Genomic DNA, 19,083 nt, shown 5'->3' with positions numbered 1-19,083 from the left:
GTTTTTCTTTGTACGTCATCACCGTGCGCCACCCTGGCAAAACATTTCCGTTGACGGATTTAAATGTAACTGGCACAACTCTAAAGGGACGCCACAACGCTTTCTGGTCGCTAGGTGGGTAACTAGAGGAAAATTTGTCATTTTTCGACGCTAGTTGTTTAGGAAAATACGTAATAATGATGTAAAACCAAGTAAGATACTTTCAAAGCCACTGAATTGTGATTTTTTGTAAGTTTTACCTGGCTGTCGTCAGGCTTCTGTTCTTCTGCTGTTAGGTTCAACAAAACAACACTGAATAGTTATGTCCTCGACGAGGGAGGATACGTTATCTGGAGATGAGCTGAGGAAACGACTCTATCAAACTTTTAAAAACAAAGGAGTGCTAGATACACTCAAAGTAAGACATTTCAGCTGCCACTGATAATTGTCGTCGTAGGCTAAAACACTGACCTGGGACAGTTTTGTCATCATTCGTTCTGCCCTCTTCTGATTTGATTCAGACTCAGCTGCGGAATCAGCTCATCCAGGAGCTAAGACACCCACCTCTGACAGGAGGAGAACCAGTTCCCAGACCGGTACCAGTTAAATCTGACCCCTTTTTGGTGTCAGCCTGCAACAACATAGTGGCAGATCATCTGTTTACCTCTGGATATGAGTATACGCTTTCTGTGTTCTTCCCTGAAAGTGGATTATGCAAAGACAAGGTGAGGAGAGCAACATTAATTTTTCCTTTAGTCTTTATTTATTGAACACATTAAAACATTACCCACAACATTATAACAGCACAAACAGTACAACAATATGTATGACAGTATGACAAATGAGAACACCACAGAAAAAACAATGGTAACAATACATTTTAAATGGCGCTAATGAAGGCAAGATAAATACAATGACATATTTAAATATATCAAAACAAAGAACCCCACAATAGGTAAGTCATTCTAAGAAGGATGCAAAACAACAAACTCATTTTATACATAGCTGGTAAAGGTGAATCCAGGGATTTGTATTACTCCTCTCCTCACTAGAGCAAATTTCTTCAAATTTCAAACTATTTTGTGTTTGCTATATATTTTTTCAAAAGGCTTTTGTCCCAAATTGTATTTTCCTTAAGGACTTTGCAAAAGTTTTAAGAAAGGTTATCTTAAGAATGGGTCCTGCTTAACCTCTGAGACTTGAGTTGTGAAACCTGGATCTTAAAGGTACTAAACCTTCATCAGGGTCTAGTATGAAACGTTGCTATTAAATACTCCTCTTCTTTGCAAGTTGGACGGTGTGCAGGTATTTGTCTTTGAAATTTTTTGCTGGATACCTTGACCTCCAACGCAGCTGTCCTGAGAAATAGATGTGCGAAGTAACCTTTCCATATAAAAATGTCCCAAAACTCCATGTCAATTCCTTAAAATTTCCTAGCAAACTCCTCTCCATTTTTTTTAATATTCCCCAAAAGTGTATGGATACCTTCTCCAAAATTCCGTGAAAATTGTGGAAAATTCCCCCAAACAAATTCTATAATATTTCTATGCATTTAAAAAAATGTAAAGGACACCACCCTGCCAAAATTCACACCGAAATTCCCAAACAGTAGCAAATAAATTTCCTTGAAAATACCTTAAAATCTAGAGAAATTTCCCCTAAACATTCCAATCAAATTCCCTGAAATTTTTACAAAATTCTTGGAAATTTCAAAACACCACACACAAAAATCCCAGTCAAATTCCCAGAGATTTACAAACTAAATGGCAGGCAAGTTCCCTTTAATTTCTATTAAAATTCATTATTCAAGGGACCCCCCCATCTAATAAAATACAAATACATTTTAAACATTTCTATGAAAATACATAAAAAATGTCAAAGCAAGTTCCCTCAAATGTTCAAACTTCCCAGATTTCCATGAAAATGCCAATAAATTTCAAAGCTAAATTTCCCCAAAACTTCCAATGCCCTTCTCCAAAAAAAACAAATACAACCCCCAAGTTTTCATGAAAATACTTAAAAAATGCAAGCATATTCCCCAAACTATCCAAATAAATTCCTTTAAATTTCCATAAAATGCCTGCAATATTTTTGTTTTGCATATTGCAGATTAAAGTGTAAAAAAATGAACATTAAAAAAAAAAAAAGATTTTGATATGGAATTTATTTTGACAGGTGTCCACCAGTGATGAACTCCTTCAGCTTCTTAGAATAAGTCCTGAATCAACCCTTTACAGGTCTTTGGTAAGTAAAAATAAGATTTAATTGGTAAAAAGTTTAAAATAATAACAGTAGTAATAGTGTTTTTTGTTTGTGATATTTTACAGTCTTCAAACAAAGAGAACAACGATAAAGGTATGTGTACTCTTCTTTTCTAATTTTGTAAAATGCCCTGCAAAAACTCAAAGCAAGGGACTTTTGTCTCATTTCTGGACAAAAATATTTAATTACACTTTTTAAAGCTACATTCAATTGCAAAGCCAAAATAAACATCTCATTTCAAGATACAAAACAAAGCATTAAGCCCATATCAATTTGCACTATTGAGACTGAAATCTTGACTGTGAAACGGCTTGATTTCCTTTTCTTTATCTTTATTTTTGCATCTTAACAAGTCAGGGTTTTCAGACTACCTGTGTGAATTTTACGTCTTACACGACTGCTACACACATCTCATGCATGAAGAATCTAGAGAATAGAGAGTTTGTTTATTTTTTGTGCATGGTTCTTGGCCAAAATAGACAGGAAAATGACAAATAGAGAGCCATGTCTACCTTTTTGCAGCAAATGTCTCTCTTATGGACACAGAGACACTTTTACAAATAACAAAAGTGCCCGATATTGACATGATTTCTCTTTTCTTGCAGGGTTCCTCATCCGCCTTGTCACACAGCTAACTCACCCCCATGCTCGAAGCCTCTGCCATGATGCTGACACTCAGACAAGCAGCATAGGAATTTATGGAGAGTCACTGGGTATGATGAAATATATCACACATTGTTTTCCCCTCACATGTCTTTCAGCAATTTTAAAAACATTTTCTCCCTTCCATTCCCAGTTGAGAAGATGAAAATGATTGATAAGGAATATGAAAACATCAGTTACAGTGGGGAGAAGTTTTTTTCTTTCCAAACTAAACTGGATGCATACAGAAGAGAAGCTGAAGCACAAATGCAAGCTGAAATGAGCACAAAGGTACTTATGATTTTATGTTGTTAATGATTTGACAGAAATGAATGAGTGGGTTTAGAGCACAGATGCATATCCCCATAAATGTGTGGTTGATGCATTTTCATGCAGACTCACATAGTATTTTTTTTTGTTTGTTTGTTTGTTTTACCAAAGATGCAGCATTTTAAAGATGTTGAAACTGCCAAGGTGAGGATGGAAGAAAAAGCAAAATTTCATAAAGAATTTGATATACTGAAGCAAGACCTGGAGAGGACGTATGAAATGAAGGCCAAGGCATTGATGGAGCGGGAGAAGAATGCAATTGAGCGGTTACAAACCCAACAAAAGGTAGACTGATACTTGTTTTCTTTATTTCTCAAGATTAAACAGCTTTTTTTCATGCACACTCAACCCAAAGATATTTAGTTGCATGATGTAATTCCAAGGAAACATAAAAGAAATAAACCAGCCATGTCTTTTTTCATTTCTTTTTATGCAGATTGAAGAGAAAAATGTTTATATGCAGAGACAATCAGTCCTGAAAGAAATTGAAACACAGCGGGACAGAGAAAATGAGCTGAGGATGAGAACAGAGGCTTTTGAAAAGTAAGAGCTTGTTTGTTGGCATTGATGTCAGTAAAATGTAGGTTTGCTCCCTATTTGTGACCACTTGTTTACAGATAATTTGTTCCATTATTTTTTGATTTCAGGACTTGTCAAATTCATGAGGAGAAGGTCAAGACCACTGAAGAGCTGCTGAGGAGGAGAGAGCTGGCAGTGAAGACTATGGAAGACACATATGACCAGAGGCTGAAGAATGAGCTTTCCAGGTATTTTCATAAATCATAAACACCAAGGTTATAATCGTTGTGGGTTTTTCATTAGTTTTTATTTTTATTTTGTTTATTACTTGTAATTTATTTTTTTTATTATTTAATTTTTCCCAATAGGTTGCTAGTTTAATTTAGTTGTAATTTTGCAAAAATGCTTTGTTTTAGTTTGGTTTTATTAGTTTTAGTTTTAGACCAAAAATTGCCATTATGTGAAGCCTTTACCATTCAAATCAGGGGATTGTACTCTCTCTTTCTAAGCACAGAATTTAGTTTTGGTTAGTTTTCATTATTTTTTAAAGCTGGGTTTTTATTTAGTTTCAGTTAACTTAAATGCTATTTACATTTCAGTTAATTAGTTAGTTTCAGTGAACTATAATAACTTTGGTGTTGGCACGTGTTGATCTTGTCTCTGCTCCTCCTTCAGCCCTGGGTTGTGACACACTGGGGCCAATGATGAATCTTTAGCACCCTACATGCCTAAAATTTATGCACATGACTGTTTATCATTTATCAATCGACACAACTTAAGGATTACTGCATATACAAACAATAAACAAGTATTAAACACATATTGAGATCAAATGTGCTTTGGTTTATAATTCTGTACTTTTCTGTTGTAGGAAAGGACACAAGGCTTTGAGAACTATTTCCAGAGTGCTTTTTTGTTTCTTAATCTTATGTTTTCATTCAATCAGGTTTCAGCTTGAATTGAAGGAGGACTTTATTAAAAGAACAGAAAAACTCACTGAAAATGAAAACAGAAACAAAGGTAAGCATTTAAATTACTAAAAGCTAACAGACCGGTTTACTTTAGCTCATGTTTTGATTGTTTTTAATTTCTTTTGAACTCAGTGGAAACGGCTCGCATCCAAAAGGAGTCAGCTGTCATTGATTCTAAACTAGAGGAACACAACAGAGCATGCTCAGAGCTAAAGCGCCTGCAGGTAAATCTCATAAAGTGATGCACACCACACCCTTTTCAGTGGGAAATAAGCCTTTTATTTCTAGCACTTGTTTTCAGACAGAACTTTCAGTGATTTTGCTCTTTTTACACCTCCCCTGCTGTCTTTTACAGGCTGAGCTCGACACAGCACAGCAACAGATTTCCCTGCTGACCCAACAGAATGAGTTGTTAAGGGAAAGACTTGATAACATGAGTGACTACCCCACTTTAAAAAGAGAGAAAGCAGAGCTGCAGGGCCAATTGCGGCTGCTTCAGAAACAGTTGGAGGAAGCCCAAGAGGAGAACCGGCTTCTTCATGCAGGTAAAGATTTTTCCTCTGAACCTCCCTGGAGGCTTAGCATGCTGCAGCTTTTGTTTGTAGATGGTGTGATTAATACATTAGGAGTTCTTGCTGACAACTGTCAACCTAGGAAGTCAGTACCCCAGATTACATGTATTGTTTTATAACAAGTTTCTTTGTTGCATTCAGAGTCTGGGCTCATTGTAAGCCGTGGGAGATGCAGTGTTCTGTGAAGCATTCATGTTAGTCGGCCCCACTGCTTCTGGCTTCACTCAGTCTTTTTGAATGTGTCTTGCCTGCCAATGTGCGGCCTCTGTGTTGTCTGTAGCCCCACAGACAACTCTTCCTTAAAGGGACCAGTGAGGGGAAAAGAGGATGAGGGCTCCCTTTACCCATGGCACATAACCAAAGTTTAACCTCTCCCTGAGGGATACAGGATTCTTCCTGTTTGAGGATGAGGAGGGGAGCTGTGGGCCTCTCTTTCCTCAGTGCAAACAAAAGGCAGAGACATGGTGTAAAGCCAGAAGTCCTCATGCTGGTCAGATCAATACAGTGAAATATCAAGACCTGAATTTCTTCAAGATCAGAGCTTCTGTATCAACTGCAGAAAAATGTTGTACTTTTAACTCTGAAAACCTGTCTGTTAGATTTAGGCAAGCCGTCCAAAGAGCAGCTGTCCTTGCAGATGGAGCTACGAAGGCTGCAGAGCGCTCGCAGACTGGATGAGGAAGAATTTGACAACCAGAAACAGGTGCTGCAGGCACAGCTCCAGAGTGAGGTCAGTCCAGTCACTGCCTTTCACTGAATGTGGGAAACTATGTGATCAGTAGTTTTGTCTCACCTCTGAGAATTTCTTGGGCTTTCCCCTTAATCCAAGTTTCTACTGACTTACACTTTTCATATATATGCTGCACAGAAGGAACTGTTCCCACATTACTTTAACTTAGAGCGTGATTTTCTGTTCTCTGCAGGTGGAGCGCAGCGCTCAGCTCAAGGCTCAGTTGACTCAGTGCGAGGAGAGGTCACAGAAGATGAGTAACCACATTGAGGACATAACGATGCAGCTTCGCCAAACTCAACAAGGTATCTCATGACTGGACATGCATGTCTCCCATGTTTTAGAGGGATTAGATCATGCAGGTTTCTGTATGTAGTTATGCATTAATGCACAACTTGTGTAGTAAACTTTCCTTTCCTGCACCGTGTCATTCTTTTCCCCTTTTAAATCCTGTAATAGATAGAATTTTTGAGCATGAAAACAAAAAAGAAAGCCAGCTGACAGTAGAAACTAGTAGGGGTGTATAAGCATGGAAAGTTCTTTGAACATTAGTTGTGACAAACTATCCTGATCTGGGGGTCTCATTAATAAAAGTGTGCCCAAAGGATGGGGCCAAAGTTGGTGTACCACACTTCGAGAGGTGGAAAGTAATTGATTACATTTACTTAAATTACTGTACTTGAGTAGTGTTTTTGGTGCTAATAATTTTTTGAGTACATTTTGAAATTGATACTAAATTTCTACCTAAGTAAGTTTTAACCAGAGTAACTGTACTTTTACTTGAGTAGAATACTCTCAAACCTTTTCCACCTCTGTTGACTACACAGTAGCACATAATAAGAAAATGATTCCACATCACATCCCAAAAAAACGTTTGTACACACTATGGAGTTGATTTTTACTTTTAAACTCCATACTGAGTGTAATGGTCTTAACTGTTGGAATAATTTGATATTGTTGACCCACCACTGTTTGTTCAACTTTGTAAAGACTCAATGATCTAAGCTCTGCCTACTCCAAGTTCAAATCTGGGGGGATGTTTGGGTGAAGTTTCCCATCATACCTATGAGCAGAGTGTTTATTTTATGTTTGGATGTTGCCTTTCAGACAGTCATTTCTGCTGGGTTTCCTTTTGTTGTATTTCTGGTGGATTGTTGATGTTTTTTGATGTGAGATGCATTCACACCATGAGTGAAGTTACACACTGAGTTAGACTTTCTCTGTAACTGCCCCTTAAGGATGCATAGTGTATGAATGAAAGACTTTTTACGTTTACTTGAGTAGATTTACTCTCACTTTCATTCGCCCTAAGTGTGGGTGGCTAAAGCCTAACTTAATCTTTTGATGTAGAAATCCAAACTCCGAGAAGCAAGAAACAACTGCATGCTTTAGCTCCAGTAATTATTTCAAACATCAGAGTGATTTTCAGTTTAAATAAACTTCACTGTGCCCTTTGGCCCTCTTGTCACTGACCACATTTTTATCACCTACTGTATTTATTCCTATAATTCAGAAAAGTGTGTAAATGAAACCCTTGCAGTGCTCACACAATCTTAAAACATTACCAGCCCTAGTTCATGTTTAGCTCGCCAGAATAAAACAGAAAGTAGATAAATAGTGAAGAAATCAGTGTGAGTCCCACACTCAAATAAAAACAGCTGTGGGACTTGTGCGAAATGATGACTGCTGGATTTTTTTGGCACAGTGATAGGAGAGCGGGAATGCAGCAGAAATGTGATGTCAGTCTGTTTTTTTTGTTTTCTTTTTGTAGTTTATGGCCTTTACAATTGTAACAAACTAACTATCATTGTTGTCTTACTGCCTTTTTTAATCATAAGCACCTCAGTCGGCGTCCATGTTTTTTCTTTGACTTCCTTCCTGTTGCCGTCATGGTCCCTTAACAAAAACGTCTGATCTGCCAGCTAATTTGAGGGAATTTTCATTCATAAGCAGCTATTTATTGACTGTTGATGGTTGACTGTAGGGCAGAACAGAAGGCAGATGTATGTGTGCACATTTCTAGGTAGATCGTAGAACATTGTCTTAAGATGTGCATGTGTGACATTTTATTTATCTTAATTATTTTTGGCACACAATTTTAGTTTGGATTCTACACACTGTTTTATAAATGAGACCCCTGCTCTCTTTAATGGTGGCTGTTCTTCAGTATTAGTGCTCATCTCTACCCTTTTTTGCCTTTCCTTTATTCCACTTCCACTGACAATGGCAGCTCTTGAAAATGAAGTGCTGCGTAACCCAAAGCCGTCCCTTGTTGATCGCTCAGTGCTGGATCTCGGCACAGACAAGCTGGTCCCCCCGGACATCTATGTGGACAGAGCTCTGCTGAGCTCTGGGGTGGGTTATGATGCTGTTTGTGAAGCAGGTGGACCCTCGAGAGGACTCAAGTGGCCTCGCAGCGACTCTCCAGACTTGGACATGGAGCTGGTTGCTGAAGCCAAGGCCAGGTTCAAGGAGCTGCAGAAGGAGGCTGACATCTTGGAGGAAGCCTACAGGAAGTACCAGCAGGGGGCAGTGTTCTCCACTGTCTCACACATGCCTCCCCCTAGAGCTCTTTCCCATCAACAAGCACATCCTTCACATCACCCTGACTTTCCCCGAAGGAAACACATCTCCCAGCACACACACACCCAAACACTACACATGTCAAAGGTCGCACACAGACCACTGTCACCAGAAACTACCAGAACCCCCTCCTCATTGCCCCGTAACACTAGAAACACTATACCTCCTGCACAACCACAAGTGACCTTCTCAGAGCAGCAACCCCAGTCCCCAGTTTTACCCGACCACAGCATCCATTCTCTGACAGAACCTTTGTTACCAAGAGAGGAGCCTCCTCAGGATGAAGCCAGCTCTTCATCCAGACGTTTATCCTCCACTCTACACTCATCCTCCAGGAAAAAGCCTCAAAGAGAGATCACTGAAGGTACCACTGAAAAAACTTTTTATTCTGTGAAAGCACTTCAGAAGAGATTAAATGCAACAAGTTCTAAACTGTTGAGAAAAAAACTGCACATTAAGCACTGTCTTTATGTTTTTAATCCTTTTTTTTAACAGTCAAAACAATCAGCCAACACCTTTTCACATCTGTCTCTTGGATTGTGATGTTCTATCCTCGATTTTCCTGCCTAATCTTAAGCTTTTGCCTCTGATAGAAGCGGCCGTGTCTCCGTTGGTGTTTCCTGAGCTGTCCTCTGACAAAAAGCCCCCTCATGCCCCCTGTGATGAGGTGGCGACCTTAGGTGACTTTCCTTCAGAGTTCAGTCCACCCCACAGTTTACCACTGAAGAGCACAGCCCGAGGTCAAACCAGGTACCATCTGTCATCAGCAAGGACATAACATCATTTTAATTCACATTTAGAGGTCATGAAGAGTAATACCCTTACATTTGAATCTGTTTCTGCCAGTCCACCTGACCTAAGGCCTGTGGTCTCCAGTTTGGATTCTTCCCCACAGCCAGAGAAGATCAGCCTGGAAGATCTTGGAGGGAGTTTTTCAGGTACTTTAAAAAGTATTAGTCAAAGCTGCAGCAGTGTTTGAACTGGGATTTAAATAATGTATCCATGATCCAGTACAAAGACAATCAAAGCAAAGGACTGCATGGTGATTTATACAGGAAGGAAACTTTGGCAAATGTTCCTTTATGTACTTTTTAGGTCTGATATTGGCTGTAAAAATTGCAACACATAACTTCAAAAATACCAAAATATCCCTTTAACACAATGGTTCTCAACTGGTTGAGTCACGGGACCCACTGTCAACACCTCAAGGAGATTTTTTTGGTCAATTAGATATATTAAATAAAAAATAGAAGAGCTTGGACCTAAGACACTACAACAGGTGTAACAAAACCAATGACATAAAACACAACATGCATGTTGTAAGGAGTCTCATAGACATATTGGTGCATTTTTTTCCAGGGCAACCCGCTGAAAAGGTTGGGTCCCGACCCACCAGTTGAGAACCACCGCTTTAACACATGTACATGAATGTGTGATTGATCCTTTTTTGTCCACAGGGGATGCTAAAATCAACACAACCATATAACTTCTCACAGGAGCTTTAAACTACCCTCACATTCCTCAATTCTTCTCATTTCAATATATTTATATTTTTAGCTAATTCACTACATTGAATATTACCCACTGTAGGCCTCTTCTTGTGATGTACAACCTTGTGGAAATCTCCAGTTTGCAACCACAATAACAGAAGTTAAAGGCACATAAGGGTTTCTTTACAGTTGTGTTTCATGTTGTTTTTACTGTCAGGAAGACATAAATTATAGACAGCAAGCTCTTTAAGTGTCTTCTTCTTAGAGCAATAAAAGTTTTTCCTGTTTTGGCCTAAAGCTTTTCCATTATCCTCAGATGAAAATCCATAGATTGCATGTGCTTGTACTGCACTGATGAATGTAATGCTTTTCGTCAGTGCTACTAAAGAGCCAACAAGTTGCTGACTGTAATTTAATAATGCCTATAGAAAATTTTGTTCGACCCAATTGTTGTTTTTTTTTTTTCAGTTCCTTTTGTCATTTCTTTAATCAAAAACCCCTGCACAATACAAAATGAGTATATCCGGTTTGGAGGTTTTGGATTTGAGACAGGCTGTTTTTTAATGAGTGTGTGACCGGCCTCCAAAGTGTCCTTTCAGTGGCCCCGCACAATGGTGAAGATGAAGGGCAGCTGATTATGTATTCTGCGCCGCTCCTCTGGCCCTGTCGCATTATGGTGAGGAATAAAAGATCTCTTTGTGCGCGTCTCCCTCCAGAGCCCGGCCACATTCCAGAGCTTCTCCCGGACACTGCCGTCCCTCTCTCCGAGGAGGCCCCTGACGGCCCCGCTGTCCCCCGCCCACCAGACCTCCCAGTAGACCCGAAAGACTCGGAGGGCCATACGGGTGAGTTGTTGGCCCCGCTTGCTTTACTGACGCTTTATCTCGCTTGACCCCAAATGACTAGAATAACCCCCGTCTACTGTACAGCCTGTATGAATATTTAATTTTCCACTCACATTGAATCTATTCTGATAAGAGATTTAATTCATGTCTATCCATGTATTTTACAGAACTCCCAGAAACTTCTCATGAATCTGCAAGGCAAGAGGAAGAAGAGGATGAGGAGCAGAGGTGGGAAAGAGAGCGAAAGGAAAGGCAAGAACGAAGGCAAAGGGAGCAAGAGGAGGCCAGAGAGAGAGAGCTGCAGGAGCTTCGAAGACTAGAAGAAGAGACGGTACTAATTATTCTGAAATTAGAAAGAGGAGTGAAAACTTCTCTTCTCTATAACTGTAGAAGAAAGACTATTATAAACTATCATAAGCATATATTTCCAACTAGCTGCAAGAGATGGAGCAAACAGGAGAGGAAAAAGATGAGGAAGAAGGTGGAATGGAGAAAGAAGATGAACAACAAGAGGAAGAAGAGAAGTCTAAAGGTGAAAATCCACTAGAGAAGTACATGAAGATGGTCCTGGAAGCAAGAGAGAAGGAGAAGCAGCACCAACAGGTGAGACTCCTATTCTCCTCTATATTCACATGCAGCAGCTAGGCTGAATACAACTAAGACTTTTTTCTTTTCAGAGTCCTGGAAGAGATGAAAAGGTGCAATCAAGTCCAGAAGCCAAGAGTTTGTCTGAGGAGAAAGATAGCAGGTAACTATTCACTGTTAAATTAGGCAGAAAATAGATTCATATATGAATGGCTTTGCTAAATGATAAAAAGTCTTCCTATTCATTAGTTCTGCAGTTACTGTAGGAAATTCTAATAAATACATAAGCCTTCATAATCCTCTTCCAAAAACATTTAATTTCTTCTTGGGTTTCTCATCTCCTGGCCTTTATTTTATGTTTTGTTCTGGAATTATGTTGTCTTAAGGATGAGATAATTGAGAAATACTTTTCTATTTTTAGCTCAGCTCTCATCTGTCCCTGGAGGCTTTCACTGATTATTTTGTTTTCCCAGCATTGCAGCGTATTCACACAAGGATGAAGATGATGATTTCTGGTGAGCCGGTTCGTCCCAGAAGGCTTTCATAAACCGATGAATTGTACTAGCCCAAGTGGAAAGCATCTATTATAAATGTGACATTTTACATCAACTACACATGTATGAATAAATTATGTTTTTTTATATCTTTTCTTCTGGATTTATTACACAGCTTCAAACAACAAGAAAAAGAAAACTCAACACAGATGTTTGTTTTATTTTTTTAATTGTTTTCATAAAAACAGTCAACAGGCCGGTTGAATAATGCCATAATGGGGTTTCCAGTCAGACAGGATGCTAGATTGTTGTCCTCCTGGTGATTAATAGGTAGCTTTTGTTCCTCTGTTTTTGGTCATGATAAAGAAACCACAGCATACAGTGACCAGATGTTAACATTCTTATAAACATCTGTAAACCTGCAGAGTAAATGCAGGTTTTGTACTGCATCACCCAGAGGTAAAAAATACTGGGCAACGATAAAATACTGGGCAGAGTGACACAATCACATTCATACTTTGGCTAAATTAACCTTTTAGATTGTGAAACGTTTATAAAAAAAAGACTGGTGCTGCAACTAATTGTTACATTTAAGTGAATTAAAAGTTAGGCAGCAATAACTCACAAGGAAGCCCTTGACATTCATAGAAAAACAAGTTTACTATCAAGCAACATATTTATATAAGACTCTTATACTCTGACTGGAACTAAAGAAGCTAAAGCTAACGCCTACAATTAATCACTCTACATAAAAAGGATTAATTTTCATTCAGTTAGAAAAAAGGGAAACAGGCAAACACTGCCTACTACTGATGTCAGTATACACCACTGTACATAACATGTCATCATGCAACAAAGAAATTTCAAGTTATCACTGTAACTCAGCTAATAGTAATAAAAGATTACATTTATCAGCATTGTAACAATTGCACATAAAAACAGGTGCAATTATAGAGAATAAGGGGGGAAATGGTTGAAAGTAAAACTAAAAAATCTTGTCTTGTAACACTTTCACATTTTAGCTCTGTAGGGGTTGTAGTACCATTGCACATGGGGCATACTACACTTGTTTCCTTGGAAGATTTTCAAACTCGAGTGCTTCCTAACCACATCCAACAATATCAGACCAGATCGTACAAAATATATCAGATGAGCTTTGTTGTAGAATAAAGGAAGTTTTACATAAATGAATACCAGCAGACCAAATTCTGAAGGTATAAAATACCTTCTTATGGCAGCAGTCAACTGTTAGCAAGCAAGCTAATCTTATGGCATAAAAGTGAAACCCTATGATACTTGGAATTTCTCTTAGGGTTCACTCACACAAGGCTGCCCCCAAGCACATTTGACCCCCAAAGTCCAGTTTGTTTGTCTAATTTGAATGTGCTCAAGCATGGCTCACTCCCTTGGCTCTGGTACGGTATGATTGCTCGTGCACAGGCAAGCATGGGTGTGCAACATGGACGTGATGTATAATCCATACAACTGTTCCTCCTGATTTTAAACAATGGTGGAGTGTTAGCTGCACCAGACCCAAGCAACTCAAAATAAGCCACACAGTGAGTTAAAGTTACAAGACCTTCTTGTAAACTTTGTATGTTATAAAGTGGGGGCATATCTGTGCATAGGTGTGTTTGGGCTGGGGGCAATGAGAGCAGGGGACTAGGAAAGGGGGACAATTGGGCTTGAGCTTGGTACAGAGCAATTAGGCCTAGTGTGAGTGACCTTAAACAGTGGTTCTCAACTGGTGGGTCGCTAATGTGTGTTAGGGGAAAAAATGTTGCAAGAAGTTTATCTTCAGTAGTCCTACATGGACATACATTAGATCCATACATGCGTTTTTAGGTGTTCTTACAATGACGAGTCAATTTCCTTACTAGTCTCAAGATTTCTTCCCATTTTTCTCCTTTTTTGGTGCATAACACAGCTGGTTCACATATGATAAGGAATTCCAAGAGAAATGACCGAATGTCCATGCTACCTCAGGAAAATGCAGTAAAATAACATGTAGGCAGGCAAATCCTTCTGTATTGATGTGCTTCTTTAATGTGTTTGTTTTGCCCTGCCTCTTTGTTCTGATGTTTTTTCAATTTAGGGTCCAAACTGGAACATTTTGCATTAAAAAATGGGGGTCCTGATGCCTGACCAGTTGAGAACCACTGCCCTAAAATAAGTTGTGTCTGAGGCTTGTAAGATTTCTAACATTTATTTAAAGCTCCTGTGAAGAACTTTGAGTTTCTGGAAATTTTAGTGCCACCTGTGGCTTACATCCTTAGAACTAGTCTAAATAGGTATGTTTTTATACTAGGGCTGTCAAATTATTTAAATGTTCAATCCCAGTTAGACTCAGAATTTCTGTAGTAATCATGATTAATCTCACCCTTTTTATTGCATTTTAAAATTCCACTATTTTTTATTTAAAACTTTTATTGTGTAACTTTGGCTCATTTTTCCATCTTAAACTGAGGGTTTGGATGCAGACCTGCTTTAATAGTTAGATCTAAGATTATAACAGAAAAAAGAGCCTGTTACGGATTGAAAAGGTAAAGGTAAATGTTCTATAACTTAATGTGCAGATGCCTTTTGATTTGCCCACTGAGCTGTCTAGAGCCATGGACTCTATCTACATCACTGTGGCTGCAGGGAGAATCTGCAGTAGCTTAACCGAAGTGTGCTGAAATGAACTATAAAGCATGATTAATAGTGATTTTACACCTTAGTGAAAATAGTGAAAAAATACTGCTCTACTGGTGGTTCTTAGTTAATCATGGTTTATCTTGACAGCCCTATTCTATTCAAAAAATCTCAGTCATATAAAATCAGTCATCAAGATATTTTTTGTGTGTAAAATGTTAAATAAAAAGCAATTTCTTCAGCTTGCTGTCCATTACTTTCAGCAGATGTTTCAGATGTTAAAACTATTCTTAAATAACTTGTCTTGTCTCCTATCATAAAGAGGCATCTGTATTGATTTTTGACTGTTTCTTATTGGGCTAAAAATTTCTCACAGGAGCTTTAACGTGGACATTTTGTTCTTGGTAAAATGCTTCAAAGTCCTTACTTCTTATCTGAGGTAGCGTTGATGTTGGCCATTATTGATTTGAGTGATTTCTAATGAGCTGTATGATGACAATCAGAATGTTAAGCCAGCTATAACACTTGAGTTATCGCTAAGATTATGACACAACTCTTGTCTATTTTTACTTTTACCACTCCCTGGGAGGTTAAACAAAAAAAAAAAAAAAAAAAAATCTTGCGTCAGTGCAGCGTAAACTGATTTAAAGGTGACAGATTTGCAAACTCAGATTGGGTGTAAGGCTTTTCATGTTTCATTATATTCATCTACATTTAAAACTGGAACAAAAGACAACATAAGATGTCAAACTCCCTTTCCTCTCTTTGAAAAAAACCATCAACAGCTTTTAGGAAGAGAGCAAGTCTGTAAAACAAACATTTCATTCAGAATAGTGCAATGTCTCAAGCTCCACTTGCTTAAAAAGGAAATCAAACACTACATGAATATCACATTTCAAAACTTTCTTTCCCTTCATTCATAAAAAGAAGCAAAAAAAAAAAAGAAACTTTGAGAAGCAAGTTAGTGCAGAAAGCAGCACTGATGCATTAGTGTGTTAGGAGCCTGGTTAGTACTGCAGGTTCAAGGCAGTTGGCAGGTTATTGTAGCTGAGCTGAGCGTTGTCTTGGTCCAAAGGAGCCGGCAGTGTTTGGCCAAAGTGTCTGTGTGTGAGGATTTTCTTTGTTTTTTTTTTTACATGTATGTGTATTTTTATATGTAGAGTGTGAGTGTGTTTTATCCTTATGTGTAGGAATTGAGGCATTCCTTTGAGCGTGAAGTGATGTCCTGCAGCTCCCGCTCTTCCTTCATTTTGATGTCTTGGTAGGCATGCATGTGACTGGCGTCCTTTAGGTAGGCCCAGTTTGCTGAGAGAATCATGAGGAAGTGGATCTGGAAGAGAAGGGTGAGGTGGATGGCCGGTGAGCATGTCAGAGATGCAAAGCAAGCTACAGGAGTCAGAGCTACAGTAAACATAAAGTTTTAAAATAAGACTTTAAACACAAAAGACATTCTGAAAAAGACTTAAAAATCATTGTAACATCTGTGTTACAATTAACGCTATCTTTTTGTGCCCAATACTACAGAAATGACACTTTGAAGGCGTGAAAATGAAGAAAGAAAACAGGCAGAGGTCACGTGCAAAGGTTTATGCAGCAGTTAAAGCTTGTGGTTAGTGCAAAGCAAGGGATAATGTGAATCTGACCCTTTTCCATTTTGCATTGCATTGGTGTAAGATTGATAAGAAATAGACCAAGTAGGGTACTTTTGTAAACAAAGATTGTTTATTTTATAAAGAAAGTAAAAGCTACAGTCTTGAAAAACATAGAGGAAAATTAAATATATGTAATATGGAGTATAAGTAACTCTAAACAGAATCTGAAAAATGTAAGCATGCAGGCTCAGTGTTAAGATAACAAATGGCTCTTTAACGGCACTTTGAGAAAGAATAAAAGGAAAACTTATGGAACAAAACAACTTTATAGCTGACGCTATACCAGCATCAGCCCTCATAGGAAAAATACATTTAATCTACACTAAAAGAGGAGAATTTCTTATTATAATATACATGAAATGAAAGTGAGCCTCAAGGCTTCATGCAGAAGTAAACCCTCTCATACTGGCCTAACCCTTTATATAATGTGCTGTGCTACCTATGTGCAGTTACTCTGAGAGCTACAATTAACACCACTGCTCATCATAATACTCATCAGCATTTAACAGTGTCCATGAAAGGCTTTTAGTTCACTTTAGGATCTAACTTGTGACAAAAATAGATTTAATACTGAATATATTTGTTTAACACTTTGTGGTTTGATGGATCTGAACCAGAGACTGTATATCAAGATGGACAGGGCAACAGCTGTCTCAGAGTGAGGCTGAAATATTTAGAGCTCCCTCTGCTGACTGGTTCATAAACCTCTCCTTCTCTGTGTAAACAGATGGGGCGTGGGTCAAATACCTGGAGTCTGTCTTGACAGTTAATGACAGGTTCTGTCATGTCTAACTTCCAGGGTTCTGGCTGTGACCCGTGCATTTCTGACGGCCAATCTCACAGATCATTCATCTGTGACATCGTTTATCCCAGAAAAGAAATGCTGTAATTTGCCAGTACAACATAGTTCCAGCTTAAGTTTTTTTTTAATTCATCTTTACTGATCAAATCTGGCAGTTGGATTCATGAAATAATCACACTGCAAACATTACAGACTAAGAAACATTTCGTATATGCTATAGAATGAAGGTCAGAGGTTTAATTCAGGATTGAATGATGTATGGATAGGTTATATAAGTAGGTAAATAAACAGTGGCTCACTTTAGTTACATTAGCATGAGCTAAAGCTAGCATAGCTAGGCTAGCTACATAATTATTGTTAGCAAATGGAGCTAAGTTAGCTTTAGCAATGTGAGCTTTAGAGAATGTATCTAAAGCCAAGTAGTAGTTTTGTAGATAACATATCTACGTAGCTTACATCACTGATTTGTGAGCTCAGCTTTCGCTATTTTAGATATATAGCTATGTTATCAATAGCTAAGTTAGATTTAGCAAAATGAGCTTTAACAAATGTAGCTTAAGCTAATGTAGCTACATAGATAACATACCTACGTAGCTTAAATAGCTGCTTTGTGAGCTCAGCTTTAGTTATTTTAGATATATAGCTATGTTATCAATAGCTAAGTTAGATTTAGTAACATGAGCTTTAACGAATGTAGCTTAAGCTAATGTAGCTACATAGATAACATACCTACGTAGCTTAAATAGCTGCTTTGTGAGCCCAGCTTTAGCTATTTTAGCTATAAAACAATGTTATCTATCGATAAATTAGCTTTAGCAACATGCGCTTAAGCAAATTTAGCAAATTTAGACAAATGCAGCGCTATATAGGGCTCTTAAACTGGATGATAAGGGCACAATAATCTGTTCTGCTACCATGCTAAGGGATCTTTATCAGTATGTTTAATGTCTGCTTCGAATAGCGGCAGACACATGTCATAGCTCGCGTCACCAGTCTTATCAGTGCCCTTCATGGGGGTATTTTGGCTTTACTTCTGTGTAACAGAAGGAGATGGAGACATGTTGTCCACATTGATACACAGTCAATGGTCTGCACCAAAGTTTAAGGCTAAAGAAAGAAGAATCAAGGCACTTAGCCACTGAAACTAGGTCCTTTTTACAACTTTATGACTAGAGTTCATCTGCACCAAAATTTATGTGGCAATCAAAACAAAAAGCCTGAGTCATCGGATGTCCATATGGAATAACTGAAGAGCTTAATACTGTGAAATGATGGGCTGGGTGCAGTGTTTCTGCATGATCAGACCTCATAATATTCTCATTTTAAATTTAAACTAATGTGTCTTATGTTTATGATTCACAAAATCGCATTTCAGCTCAGACTGCAGTCGACTGATGCTCGTCCTGTTATGTAAGGTGTAAGACTGCATGCCTAATACTGATTTTGTCTCTTAAAACTGAAATACTCATGCAGTTTATGCTTCTGTGCTGGCCATAATCTGCCACACACTTTAAGAATATAAATAACACTGTTGTGGATTTCTAGCAGTGCACATTTTTTATCAAAATCTGATAGTGACATATTTCTAAAAGTGAGTGTGAAGGAAAGCAGAAAAAACCAAAACACCACCCCAGTCTGAAGACAGCTTTCATCAGCAATATCCCTGGATACCAAAATGCTAAAGGAAGCATATAATCAACTATTTACACTAATCAAGAGATGTTCATTTTTTCTATTCTCATTTTTTAGTTCATCTGTTGTGAGTGAAAAACTGTCCACTCAGCGCAGCCTCAAATGTGGCACTGCGCCTTTAAGAACAGTTTAAAACTTAGTGCAGCAGTCTTCTCGACTCTTAAACTTCAAAACGGCAAAGTTATAAGTGGTAGCCATCATGTAGATCAGCTGGTGGAAGAGAACAGAAAAGGTTGTAAGAGAACATGCCGGTGATCTCTTTGCCACTTGTGGTGTGACAAGTTAGTAAAGTTACCAAACA

General features: G+C 38.3%; 2 protein-coding genes across 4 annotated transcripts in view; one reads left to right on the top strand and one right to left on the bottom strand.

Annotated features, from left to right (window-relative positions):
• Positions 1–52: 52 nt before the first annotated feature.
• Positions 53–12,149, top strand: ofd1 (OFD1 centriole and centriolar satellite protein). Its single transcript, XM_041807886.1, has 23 exons — positions 53–114; positions 254–397; positions 501–704; positions 2,155–2,223; positions 2,307–2,334; positions 2,847–2,954; positions 3,038–3,174; positions 3,325–3,498; positions 3,650–3,756; positions 3,861–3,980; positions 4,679–4,752; positions 4,836–4,927; positions 5,059–5,248; positions 5,875–6,005; positions 6,199–6,310; positions 8,236–8,952; positions 9,182–9,338; positions 9,435–9,526; positions 10,795–10,923; positions 11,091–11,254; positions 11,359–11,526; positions 11,601–11,671; positions 11,982–12,149. The coding sequence occupies exons 2-23, from the start codon at positions 302–304 to the stop codon at positions 12,025–12,027; spliced, it is 3,186 nt and encodes a 1,061-aa protein (XP_041663820.1). The 5' UTR covers positions 53–114; positions 254–301; the 3' UTR covers positions 12,028–12,149.
• Positions 12,150–12,262: 113 nt separating this feature from the next.
• Positions 12,263–19,083, bottom strand: part of gpm6bb (glycoprotein M6Bb) — a 57,503-nt gene continuing 50,682 nt past the window's right edge. For 2 of the 3 annotated variants that reach the window (XM_041806761.1, XM_041806759.1), the window contains exon 7: positions 12,263–15,966. In XM_041806761.1, the coding sequence (XP_041662695.1) occupies positions 15,817–15,966 (150 nt within the window). In that variant the 3' untranslated portion in view covers positions 12,263–15,816. Of the gene's footprint in view, positions 15,967–16,336; positions 18,993–19,083 lie in introns of those variants that run through there. The other variant, XM_041806762.1, reaches the window with a different exon arrangement.

This window comes from Cheilinus undulatus, linkage group 15 (genome assembly GCF_018320785.1).
Source record: "Cheilinus undulatus linkage group 15, ASM1832078v1, whole genome shotgun sequence".
Lineage (NCBI taxonomy): Eukaryota > Metazoa > Chordata > Actinopteri > Labriformes > Labridae > Cheilinus > Cheilinus undulatus.
This window is presented reverse-complemented; position numbering and strand designations above follow the sequence as displayed.

Bases quoted from the DNA above. Each gene is read 5' to 3' on its own strand.
- ofd1 (XM_041807886.1), top strand. From the start codon at position 302: ATGTCCTCGACGAGGGAGGATACGTTATCTGGAGATGAGCTGAGGAAA. The intron at 3,175-3,324 runs GTACTTATGATT...GTTTTACCAAAG, and splicing joins AAGCTGAAATGAGCACAAAG to ATGCAGCATTTTAAAGATGT. The intron at 11,672-11,981 runs GTAACTATTCAC...TTGTTTTCCCAG, and splicing joins TCTGAGGAGAAAGATAGCAG to CATTGCAGCGTATTCACACA.